This window comes from Trichoplax adhaerens, genomic scaffold (genome assembly GCF_000150275.1).
Source record: "Trichoplax adhaerens TRIADscaffold_1 genomic scaffold, whole genome shotgun sequence".
Lineage (NCBI taxonomy): Eukaryota > Metazoa > Placozoa > Uniplacotomia > Trichoplacea > Trichoplacidae > Trichoplax > Trichoplax adhaerens.
The window spans coordinates 3,858,602-3,871,697 of record NW_002060943.1 but is presented as its reverse complement, the minus strand read 5'-3'; the positions used below and the strand labels follow the sequence as shown (position 1 = coordinate 3,871,697).

The window sequence follows — 13,096 nt, the reverse complement described above, 5'->3', positions numbered from 1 at the left end:
CTTACTTGGCTGACTACTGTTCGATTGATAAAATACCTAGTCGGGGATAGGTCATTAATTGCATACAGTGCAAGATCGTATTTGTATGGAATAGCCCTTAATTAATTAGAATCCTATTTTACTCGAACATAATCATTTATGTAAAGGGAAAGTAATGAGCTGTAGTCGTCAGAATTCTAAAATTAGGTATTAGAGTTCACTAAACAACCAAATAGAATTAAAGATAGGAACTAGTTGATATTTACTATAAGGTCATTTACTCTTTATATTTACTCATATCAGAATCAGCAGCTGTTATTTCAGGGTTTTAAATTCATACTTCATGATAGGAACCAATAAATAATCTCTATGCACTTTAGGTAAATAACGAATAAAATCACTTCAAATGGATACAGCATGAACTTAGTCTAAAATGACCGAAGTATGTGACAAGAATGTATGATATTTATTATTAGTAATGAACGTTAGGTAAAGTGTGAGATTGACTTATGAATAACTTGACCCCATAATATATTTCAATAACATTGGATTAAGGCATTAAATTAGACATCACAGAATAATAATTAGCTTTCGAATTTGCATACACACTTACAAAAAGGTATTAGTTCATGTTGTTCCGTAATCAGATGAAACTGCTATGATCAATATTTAAAATTAGGCAATAATTATTTTGTAAAAGTTTTGAAGCCTATTTTGATGGGTGAATAAAAATAGCAATTATCGATCTTCTACTTTAATCTTTAACTAATCACAATTTTACCGGCAGCTATATCCGACTTTTACAATCATTCTTTACTTATAGGATTACTAATGCATAATTACGATATTATTTGTCATAAATTAAATTTCCACTGCAGTATTGAATTGAATAATGTGGTAACAAAATTCTTTAGATTAAAGACGAAATCTGATAGCTGAGAAGTTTCTTCGATATCAGTGTATAAGATTTGTGGATTAGATTAACTTCATCTTTCAGCTAATTAGGATTCATTTCTTTGCTAAAATTAGATAATAAGCAGTAAATCTTGTGCAAAATATTAATACCGTAAATTGTGTATTTATTGCAAGTTACCAATAGATCAAAATAGTCTAATAATTTTTGGTACCCTTTTAAAGTTTGATTTAGCGCAAAATAGGATAGTTATGATACGTTGATCAGCATAGCTCGGTAAATTTGCGTATGGTTCTTTGTGAATAGTAAAATCCTGTGCTTATTTCAGGTTACGTGGGAATTAAGCCCAGCTGTTACTAGTTTAACTGTTATTTACCATTGTTACAGCAAATCTAAAAATTAGGATATAAAGACAGCTTAAGTAAGTATTTAAGGTGATCATTCCATTCTTTTTGTAACGGTACACCCTACATAATATCTCAATCGATTTCAAAATTTCATTTTAGCGCACTGCATGTAATGGATCATATATTATATGTGTACTTGATGGTTTCGTGATTTACTCTCAAATTATAAAATTACTTTTATTGACGTAGCAGTAGTTTAAGTTAAAATAGCAATATTTATAGCTAAAAATCAAATAATATATTAAAATAGTCTAATTGTACTGAAATACAATTAATTTTGAATTAAAGCAGTAACATAGTGCTTAAAAATAGAGAATATCATCTTATTGCTAATATTACACAATTTCTTTTCAGGGTTTTATCTCTGTATTCTATTATTGTTTTAGTTTAGAAATCATATTCATACCCCCTACAATCTATTAGTTTGATTATATTAAGGCTATTTCAGCATTATTAATCTGTGCTTTATATGAATGGAACAAAAGGAATATCGAAGATCCAGACTGATTATCACAATTTCGTGACTGGTGTTAAAATGCTGAAATTATACAAATACTCTTTAATGGGATTCAGGTTGTATTCAACCTTTGCTATTGATTTACTGTGTAAAAGTGGTCGTCCATGTATTGTGATATGAAGTTGTCATGGCTAACACAAAGTAAAATACACAATTCGGATTTATGATAAATGTTTTTATCGTAGCAATAAATGGATAGATTATTTTAGAGCTAAGATGATACTTTATCTTTATGACTAATAGCTTTCTGTCTAGTATCAAGCTTAGCAAATTGGCTTTGGATAAACCTTGCATTATACTTAGAATTATATAGCTTTGAGAACTTGAAAAGAATACAAATTTTATGCATGAGTTTTTGAGAATAAAATTTTTAGCTTATGCCTTGAATTACTTCATGTAGGAAGGGAAAAACGGTGAAACGAGAAACTATGTGCACTATTATAACTCTTATAAGGAAATATGAAGACATGGTTAATCAATTAGCTTAAAGTAATTTCGTATCAATTTTCAGAAAATATGAAGTTAGAATCATATAGCTAGATTATGAAAGAAACTGGCATATTAAAATATATAGATAACAATGCTATTAAACGATTAAAAGTGAAGGGAGTACAAAGGCGCTATGATTATATGGTAATTCATTATCCCGAGGCCTATATATACGGTTAGAAGGTTTAAAATTACATAAATTAGTCGTGATTGCCAATGCGACATGTGAAGTTACATTAGAAAATTAAAATGCAATCTAAATTTTTTATCTAAAGGCATAATTCAGAATTATAGCTGCCATATAGATATTAATGGGTTAAAATATAGCATTATTAAAATTATACCAAAAAATGTTTATAAAAGAGGGATTGAGATAAAAATTTGGAGGAATTATTTCTTCAAGCACTCTGCTGTACATAAAAGTACATTTATGGAACCAGCTATTCTGTAAAATTTCCATTGATAAGATTCCAAGATACGGGTATCTTAGAATTTTTGTTATTTGTGTGACTAATAATGATTAGAAGTGATTTGTAAATTTTAATTTTTTGATTTTATATTGCTAGATCAGGTTCAGTATGCGTGGTTTACATGATTATAGAATAGCTTAAATTTATTATGTTCGGTCTATAAATTGACTGGAGTAATTTAAATTGTATTTCTCCAAATGCAGTGCAAGTATGTCCCTACAGACTTATATTCTTTTTGAAAGTTAAAGAGCATTAAGTGGTATTAGTCAGTTTCGTCCTGAATTTGCAGGTTATAGAATTGTGCTTGGTTGCATATGATTTTTGTCTGATTATTGATTCCCTACAAAATAAATATTTTTTAGGCCGAATTTTAGCGTAAAATTTAGTAGATAAGATTATCTTGATTTAGCGTTATACTCAATATTATGAATAGCTATAAGTCATTGAATCAACCAATAGTCAGATCGATAATCCTTTCGCTTTAATATTAGAGCATCTCTTCATTGCCCAGTAATATTAATTATTCTATATTTTTACTTGGTATAATTTTACTTTTTATCGAAGCATAATTTCAGGTATTAATCTCACACTATCCTTGAATATTTGAGCAAAATTTACTACTGTTCTAATTAGTCATGATTGACAGATAAATTTGTAGAGTTTTTTCTGAGATCCTAGGAAATATTGATTTAACTTAAGTTACAATCTTCCAAACTTAAGTTATTATTTTGTTATATTTTTTATTGAATAGTCTTAACCTGAAATGTCAGTACACGTATTGCTTTGCTGGCAATGGAAGTACTCTATAATATGATAAATAGTCAGAGGCAATTTTGCTATTTGGTAAAACTTTCTAATACAGTTAATCCTTGATAAATTTAGTTCCTGTTTATCGTGGCTTGTTTTACGTCACTTTAAGTCTGGTTAAAATGAAGTATTAAATGTCAATAATATAAAAATGAATTACAAAGGAATTATTTTTGATAGTAAATTCAAAATAAGTAACTTACTGGATAGGATATATACGATAATGTTTGTTAATTATTATATTAGATTAATATAACACTATCCTTGGATATTTGAGCAAAATTTACTACCGTTCTAATTACTCATAATTGATAAATAAATTTTTAGAGTTTTTCCTGAGGTCCTGAGAGATGTTAATTTTAATATAAGTTACAATGTAACTTCAGATTTTCGTTATTACTTTGTAATATATTTTATTGGCGTAGTCTTAACCTGAAATGGTAGTACAAATTAATCCTTTGCTGGTCATTGAGCCACTCTATAAGATGGTAAATACTTAGAGGTAATTTTGCTTTTTAATAAAACTTTCTAATACATTAATCCTTATTTAAAGTTTGTTCGTATTAATCATAGCTTGATTTATGTCACTTCCAGTCTGGTTGATACTGTTGTAAGTATTCATTCCGTGCTTCATTAGATCAGTAATGATATGAAGGGTGCCTTTCTTCGAGAATTTACACAGTTATCGATTGATTTAATATAAAATTACTTTCTTGACTTAACTGATTGGGACACGATAATGAACTCATTGTAGTGTTACTACGAACTTTTATTTGCCTAAAGCGTGGATTGCAGGGACAGTAACAATATTGTTTTATTTTCCTACGGAGTATTTCGTTGGTATAGGCATAAATAACAGGATTAATGGCGGGATTAAAGAATGTTAGAAGATAGACTGCGACAGTCAATCCTGGAGGTAAATCACGCTTTGTGAAATAACTTATGGAAGCACCAACTAGTACAGGTATAAAACATGCTAAATTACTGCCTACTATCAATGCTGTGGTACGAATAGAACGCTTGAGCGATGCATAACCTACGACAGATACATCTGTGATGCCTTTATGACAGGCAACGTAAAATATAGCGAGATAGGAAGTCATCGTCACTAAAATAGCTGCTACGATGTAAACAAAGGTAGCTATGAAGGCAATTCTATTTTTTTGATGATGCTGAAAATCAAACCAGCATTGTAAGCCATCAGCGATAAATGAATATTCTCCTAGACCGTAGCGTTGTAACCCAAGTAAAGGAGTTCCAGATGTGATTGCTGCTGACAACCAGGTCGATACGATAAATATGTTGATATACTTAATTTTCATTTTAGCCGAATAAGAATAAGGATAAATGACAGCAAAATAACGATCGATACTAATTGCTGATGTTGCTGCTAATGAAACCATGACCAAAAAGTTAAGAGTAAACGCAAATGCCCGGCATAATATGATTGGGCTGTTGAAGCGTAAATAAGAGTTCAAGATAGCCATAGGTAGTGTTAATATTGCCTGCAAGAAATCACTTATGGCTAAATGAGCTATAAGGATGTTATTAAAGCTATGCAGCGATGGTGTTTTATAAATAAAATAAATGTTAACAAGATTGCCGATACTTCCGATAGTAATGATCAATGATATAAATGCAACGGATAGAATTTGGTAAGTACTTGGGATATGTAATAATGTTGTGTTGCTTTCATTGGCCATGGCTGTTGAGCTTGATTTCCTTGTTAACTTTACATTATCAAGTTTTCAATGCCCTTAGATGATAAATATAACGGGAATTTAGCCGACACACTATTCGTCTTGAGTTTAAAAAGCTATAATGGAGGGAGATTATTTCTTAACGATTATAGAGACGATGAGGGAGGTAAAAGACGAAAAGCGTTGCTATTAATGCTACTTAAATTAACCTTCTACTTTAAAATAGTGCTAGCATTTGCTACAATTGCAATGCGTCATCTTGATATCTTTTGTCCGTAGAAAAGATAACAAAATAGAATTTGTTCATGCCTATTCAATTTGCATTAACCAATGGAAAAATGAGACTATTGTACTTAATCTATATCTAAGTCTAATTTACGTTGCTATGGCACTAATTTACCTTCAAAATAGCTGAGATCAAAGGAATTTAATTAGTAGAACTGGTCAGCATTAACTTTCAGTAATGGAGTCTTTACGAAATTATAAGTGGATGGAGTGTTAAAATAGGAAAGGAATACCTTTAGTTCACACTAACACGAGTATGTATGCTATTCTTAATACCATACAACAGAAAATTATTATACTAACTTTACTAGACGCTCCTTCATGCAATATTTAAGGGGTAAAAGAAGAGTGTAACGAAAAATATTTTCAATGCGTACACCTACGCCGAGCAATTGAACAGCATTAAGAAATCAGGTGCTATAGCTATAATAATATTATTGTTGGTGAGACTATTGGTTACTACATATTTTATCTTTATATCATCCTAAATTAGTCGAATAGCAATAGTAGATCAGCACTGTGATTTGCTAGGCTAAATAGAATACTGTAAAATACGACATCTTAAGCTATATTCTCTAATTTCTGTATGGATTGCTTGACGGTAAATTAGTGCTATGATTAGCAAGACTAAATGGAATCCTCTGAAGTATAACATCCTCAACCATATCCTCTAAATTCTGGATAGGTTGCTTGATGAAAATTCCCTTGCTATGCTTATATTCCTACCAATGTGATATTTGCGAGGACTATGATTGAAATTATTTCAGATCTTAGAAGTCAATTATTTGTCGTCTTATCCTGTGATTATATAAATAATTATGTTTTAAAGTACTGATTAATGCGTAGATATGTATTAATTTTTGTGGCTATCAATAATTCTGATGTAGTTACTATAGGTATGAGATTATCTTTATGTTAAATTTAGAATATTATAATAGTAACGCAAAAGATGAATCTGGTTAAACAAAGATTTAAAAAAAAAAAACCCGCGCTGCTCTGGAGGTTATTTTTGAAAGTACAGTAATGTACTATAATAATTTACTAAAAAGTATAATCAGAAGGGACTATAACTAAGTCTACAACTGAAAATAGAGCTATTATGCCGATGTACAGTACACAGAGAATTCAGCTTCTTTTACTTATCGAAAAAGCTGAGAATTACTAAATCCTCTCCATTGAAGTGTCTCCATAATATATAAGCATACGGTGACGTGATTGCCTAGCATTTAGAGTCTCTATTCTACTGCAGTATTGAAAAGTATAATCGAAAAGGAGTATAACTGACTCTGCAGCTGAAAACAGAGCTGTTATATTGATGTACATAGAGAATTTAGCTTTTACTTAACCGAAAAGTTGAGAATTACTAAATCTTCTTTGTTGAAGCGTCTCTATAATTTATAAGCGTAATGAAAACTCTTGAATAATTGCGATAGCCAATTATCGCTTTACTCATACTCTGTATTAACCTAGTACCCAATCGATAGTGATCCATAAGGTGTAGGATTAGATGGTTTCTAATGTATTTTGATTATCAAGTTTTGTATCAAAGCATACTTTAGATGTAAACTATGATCATAATTTGACAGCATTATCACTTCAGTTATTCTATTCTAGTTTACATACGGTATGAACTTGCTAAACGGTAGAGATACAACTTTTATCTCTATAATAATTTCTATATTCTTTCCTCTATATTCCATATAGTTTAAATATAAAGTATGATAAAATTTGATAAAGCTATCACTTAAATTATTCCATTTTAGCATGAATTCTTTGAACAGCAGGGATATAACTTATAGCGTGTATCTCTATATTCTTTACAAACCTTACGCATATTTTTCAGCTATTTTGATAGTATTTTATAGTAATGACTTTGGATAAGAAGTTTTTCTATTATGAGAGAGTCCTTGTCACAACTATCTACGTAGCTTAAAATATCTAGAACTACCCTTCTAGATAGCCTCAAAAGAATAGTCGCAAAAAGTACAACATACTCTAGGTTACGACTTTATTTTAGTAGTTTTCACTAGCAATCTATAACAAAAAGAAAAAGCAATAAAATAATAACCAACAATAACTAGCTATTATACTTAGACTTAAAATAAGATAGCATAAAGCAAGTCAACAGCATACATCCAATCAAAAGAGGTCAACGCAGGTAAAGCATTACAAATATGACAGATTATAACCTAGTCCAACCGTATTTTTAACTTAAATACGGTAAGAAATTATAACGAGTTAAAAAATATAGCTCTTAGTATGAGCTTGGCAAGAATTCCTGCCTGAACAAGTATCTTATTAAAACTGTAAATACTACGCTACATGATCAGTATGAAATAACTTCTGTAACATAACCTTAATATCGGAAACGTAGTTCCGTAATAGTGATATACCAAGTTCTATATTTTAGAAGTGTTCGAAGCAGTTACAAATTTGTAGTTCACTAGTTTGGAACGTATGAAACATCTTTTTACCCTATACCAGCGAATGATTAATATGGTTCTTACGTACGGTACTTTATTACATAAAACTGCATCTTTGATTAATCTATCTCTAGCAATTAATATATCAGACGCGCTAAAAATAGGTGTGACAACTTTAGCGTTTAACTTTCTATTTTTGGGGAAGCCTTTACGTAAACTTAACTATACGTATTACAATGACTCTTAGTTCTAATATTAAGAACAACTTCGGCCTTTTAAAGACTTCTCAAGGTTAATGTTGTGAGTCTATAAATAACAGTTATTATATTTTTCTCGTGAAGATGGTATGTATTACCGATAGACAAGCAGACAGAAAACTTTCAGGAGGGATAGATAGGATAGCCTATAGACTGTAAAATATATGATTAAAAATAATATTTATTCAGCGTTATAAATACTAATTGACGTATTCTATTTATCCTATCATTATGTGTGCAAGGTGTGTCCCTTTTAATTGATAAATTTTTAAAAATTACATGGTTTCAAATGGAACACTCAGGGTCGTACTATATGACAGCGAAATTCAACTGCTATATACTTAAAGGTTTGGAAATCACCAGATTAACAGCAATGTAAGTTAGGCATAGTTGCAACAAAAAATCTATAATAAAGATTTTCTTTTATCTGGCATTTACTTGAAAGGAAATAATTTCTATTGCGAAAATAATAAATTTGATTGTGGCAAGGAAGTACATGAAAGGAAGAGGTGGAATTATTGTTCAGTTAAAGCTGATACTGCAGTTTTGAGTAGTGCAATCTGTTAGTAAACTGCTTCTATTGGGGCTGGTAATATCTATTAATAACTGATATATAATAAGGCATAAATAAATATCATTTTATTTAGATCTAGAAGCCAATAATCAGATTAATAGATACTTTCTTGCCTTTTATCCTATAGAGCTAAAGTTTGAATTGTCTTTAGGAGCTAGAATTTTAGCTTAATGATACATTTAGACAGATGAGAGGATATTCACTTGTAGAGTTTTGCTTAGAATTTTAGTATTATCTCCAATGATTTTCTGAATTTAATAGGTGTTACAGTCACAAATTATGCAACTTAGTTGGTTCTTGTTGATCCCTATCTTGTATACTCTAATATTAGATGCCCACTACGTTAATATTATCAGTGCCATACTGTCCATGAGTTTGCTTATGATAGATTTTGGGACACAAAGTCGGTTATAAATAAAAGTTTACTCATCATAAAACCATTGCATTGGTCATTGATAAAATAACTTGCATATCAGTGAAGATTATAAGATCTGAAGAGTGCATCAGTATTTTAAATCGTATTGCTTGCTTGTACATATAATTAGCAATAATGGCAATTTCAAAGCTATTTAAATTGGTTTGGCTGTAAAGTAAACTTAATTTTTAAGCCCGAATTCTTATATTAATTTAACTCTATGTCATCATTACGCAAGGATGGAGGTTAAATGCTGTTGTGATATTAAGTGAATTATTATAGCCTTTAAGTGCACAGTGAATTTATTACACTACATAAGACAAGTGATTATGTCTACTGGCATAGAAAGTTATTTAGATATAAAGACAAGTTTTTTTATTCTTTTTCTAGTCAGTGAAAGGGAGTATTCATGTAAATATTATCCTTTTCTATCCTGTATTAGATAAAAGCATTTTAATTTCAAAATTATGCTTGGTAGAGATAGTAGTATTGATCGATTCCGATTATAATCGAAAGATATTGAGTTAGTCAATTATGTTTCTATGTCATTTTCTGTAATTATTTGGTATTAGCTTTGCTATAACATCTTTTACTTCGTAATGGCTTTAACATTGGCAAAGATTACCAGTGTCATTTTTATCAAATGTATAGTCTAAAGCATATTGTCACTATTACTGAAGTTCTATGATATTAAAGTTTATTCCAAAATATGATCATAATTCACCAGTACTAAATGCAGACTTTGTTCTCCAAATTCTTTATCGAAGATTAATGCTAATGATACAGATTGGTTTTAATCGATAAAACTACTGGATACTTTTACTACTCTTTCCTATATTTTATATAAATTTAATCATAATAAATACACAATATATTCAGTGTGATATATATACACATTGGTATCTGTGTTCGATATTCATCATATGTGTGTCTCAATCGATTTGATATTCTGCAATATATCATAACCATCGTTAATTACTATATAATCCGAAAGTGTGATATTAATCAGCACTAGATAATTGAAGTGGAATAAATTGCTAAATTTGAGTACTGTAAATGTAACCGTCGTTGTATTAACTAATGATAATACATCCATCATAGAGCAGTTTCTATCGGTATAATATGAATTGTCATATTCTGTAAAGGATCTGCTATGTCGGTGATTTAATTAATGTAGAAATATGCCATACTTTTACGATGATTCATAATCATTTATAACAGTTTGCCAGTAGCTTGGTTCGCTGTCGCTTTTAGCAGCTGGTTGACCAGCTGCGGTATTGCTTGGTGTAATTTTTGAGGTTCTATATAGTCCAAATTTTGTAAGACAATATCGCTTCTTTGAGCAACAACAATGCTGCTTAATTTTTTGGCGAAGGATTCCATTGGTGAAGGCATAAATAAGTGGATTAATCGCTGAATTACAGAATGATAAAAGGTAGGCTGCAACGGTTAAACCTGGATTTAATTCACGTTGAGAGAAATAACTTATAGATACTGATATTAATGTTGGTATAAAACATGCAAAATTGCTGCCAACAATTAATGCAGTCGTCCTGATAGAGCGTCGTAATGATGCATAACCGACTGCAGATATGTCAGCGATACCTTTATTGTAGGCAATACAGAAAATAATCAAATAGGAAACTAGGGTTGTTAAGATGGTTAATAGCAAGTAGATATATAAAATGATAAATATAATACTACTTCTTTGACGATATTGAAAATCAAACCAACATTGTAGACCATCAGCGATGAAGGTATATTCTCCTAAACCGTATCGTTGTAAACCAAGTAATGGCGTTCCGGCCAAAACTGCTGCTAGTATCCATATGAATATGACAATCATGATAATGTAGTTCGTTTTCATTTTAGCCTGGTATTGATAGGGATAAATAACAGCAAGGCAGCGATCGATGCTAATGGCTGCCGTTGCTGCTAATGCAATGGCGAGAAGAAAATTGAGTATAAAAGCGAACGCTTGACACATAGCTGGTGGAATGGCATGTCTTAATAAAGAATTAGCAATGGCCATGGGTAATGTTAAAGTTGCTTGCAAGAAATCAGCCACAGCTAGATGGGCTATAAGCATATTGTTGTAGCTGTGTAATGATGGTATCTTGTAAATAAAGTAAATGTTGATAGAATTCCCTATGCTTCCTATGAGAATAACAATCGATATGAAAGAAATAGATAAAATTTGATTGATACCTGGATTTGCTATCGTAGAATTCGTTTGATTAATTGTGACCATCTTGGCTTCACTTGATAGAAGTACTGATAATGGAAAAGAGGCAATTTAGTGGTATTGGCAATAGATTGAAATGATTTAGTGGCGAAAAATTGCTTCAGACATGGGCAGTAGTCTTTTTTCTCTTCTTGATCGTTAAAATAACAGATGAGGAAGTGAAATAGGGCAAATGATTCCTTCTTATTCCATCTATAACGATAGTTTCCTTACGACTAATGAATTTGATAATCAGCTAAAATTCCAACCTATGAATAATATATTGAAATTGGTTACTAATTCTTGACCATTATCTTCCAAGAAGAATATTTTAATATGGCGAACGATACATATTGATAAAACTCAAAATAGTTACGTATGCATATTATCGTGGTGCTGGATGTTTTTTATGTTGTGGGTATAGCTTCTTATGGTAGCAACGAAGTCAATAGAGCTGGTTTGAATTTCTTGAATAATAAATTAGCTTCCAGGAATAGCTATGATCCTATTAGAAACAGTATCTTGTGAAAAAGGTCAGTATTATTATCGTGGTGATAAACAAATAGACGGAATAAGAGAGCTCACGTAGATTATGTTATTTTGAATACATTATGTATGGTATTAAGGATAATGCCATTACATCATAAACAATAACCCAAATATTAATTAAACATATGCTAAATTGTTGACAAACGATCAATTAAGACAATAGTAGCCCAGTAATGGGTTAGATTAAACTATAAACTTGGTCTATCGCTGGTATTCTTCACACTGCAAGCTACAGTAAATAGGATATCGTTTAATGCAATAGCAAAATAGATACTAGGATAATCGATAGTAATGAGTAAATTGCCTTGATACTTTTATGATAAGTTCTAAATCTTGATAATTAGACAACCAATGCCTTACATAATGGCAAGGAGAGTTATTATTTAATAGTTGAAATGAGATTGAAATGAATTCACGATCTAGTTAGATATAGGTACCATCATCGATTTTTTGATTAGCCTATAGATTTATTTTATAATGTCGAAAATGATTTATTTCTCACAGGCTAGATATATAATATATATGTGTAATAACATCTAATGATAATCATTTCTGAGAAGATTTCTTAACGCCACACCGATGCGATCATTATCATGAGGATCACTGGCTTCTATCAGAAAAATATTATATAAGTATAATTAAGATCTAATTACAGTATAATAGATATTGTTAATCAACACTTTGTAGCACTAAAACATCTATCGCTATTATGTAACTAGCTTTGATAATTCTAGCTCAGTATTTATTTTAAGTTATGATAATCCCAAGCCCTTCTTTTGTTTCTGTTTAGAATTAAGCGACTTTGACCGTATGCAAGATAAGTAGCACATGCTTGTGAAGCACTTATTTAGGATTGGAATATTATTATTGAGGCTTATTATTGATGACTGTATTAAAATGCTTTAGAGCCGGAAAAGTACTGATAGACTAGTTAAATAAATAAATTACGGTTGATTATCATCGAGTTAAGGAAGATAAATAGGTTGCATGTAAAGCGAAGGAGCAGCTATACTGGTCTCATAATTAAATTATATCAAAAATTAATTATACACGTACAACTACTTAGTGACTTAATTAATGATGTTAA

General features: G+C 30.5%; 2 protein-coding genes across 2 annotated transcripts; both read right to left on the bottom strand.

Annotated features, from left to right (window-relative positions):
• Nucleotides 1-4,256: 4,256 nt before the first annotated feature.
• On the bottom strand, nucleotides 4,257-5,285 carry TRIADDRAFT_51671 (uncharacterized protein; the record flags this gene model as incomplete). Its single annotated transcript, XM_002107760.1, has 1 exon — nucleotides 4,257-5,285. The coding sequence occupies one exon, from the start codon at nucleotides 5,283-5,285 to the stop codon at nucleotides 4,257-4,259; it is 1,029 nt and encodes a 342-aa protein (XP_002107796.1).
• A 5,143-nt stretch (nucleotides 5,286-10,428) lies between these two features.
• TRIADDRAFT_51670 (uncharacterized protein) lies at nucleotides 10,429-11,487 on the bottom strand (the record flags this gene model as incomplete). The annotated part of the gene is made up of 2 exons (XM_002107759.1): nucleotides 10,429-11,393; nucleotides 11,445-11,487. 2 exons carry the CDS (start codon nucleotides 11,485-11,487, stop codon nucleotides 10,429-10,431), a joined length of 1,008 nt encoding a protein of 335 aa, XP_002107795.1.
• Nucleotides 11,488-13,096: the final 1,609 nt, after the last annotated feature.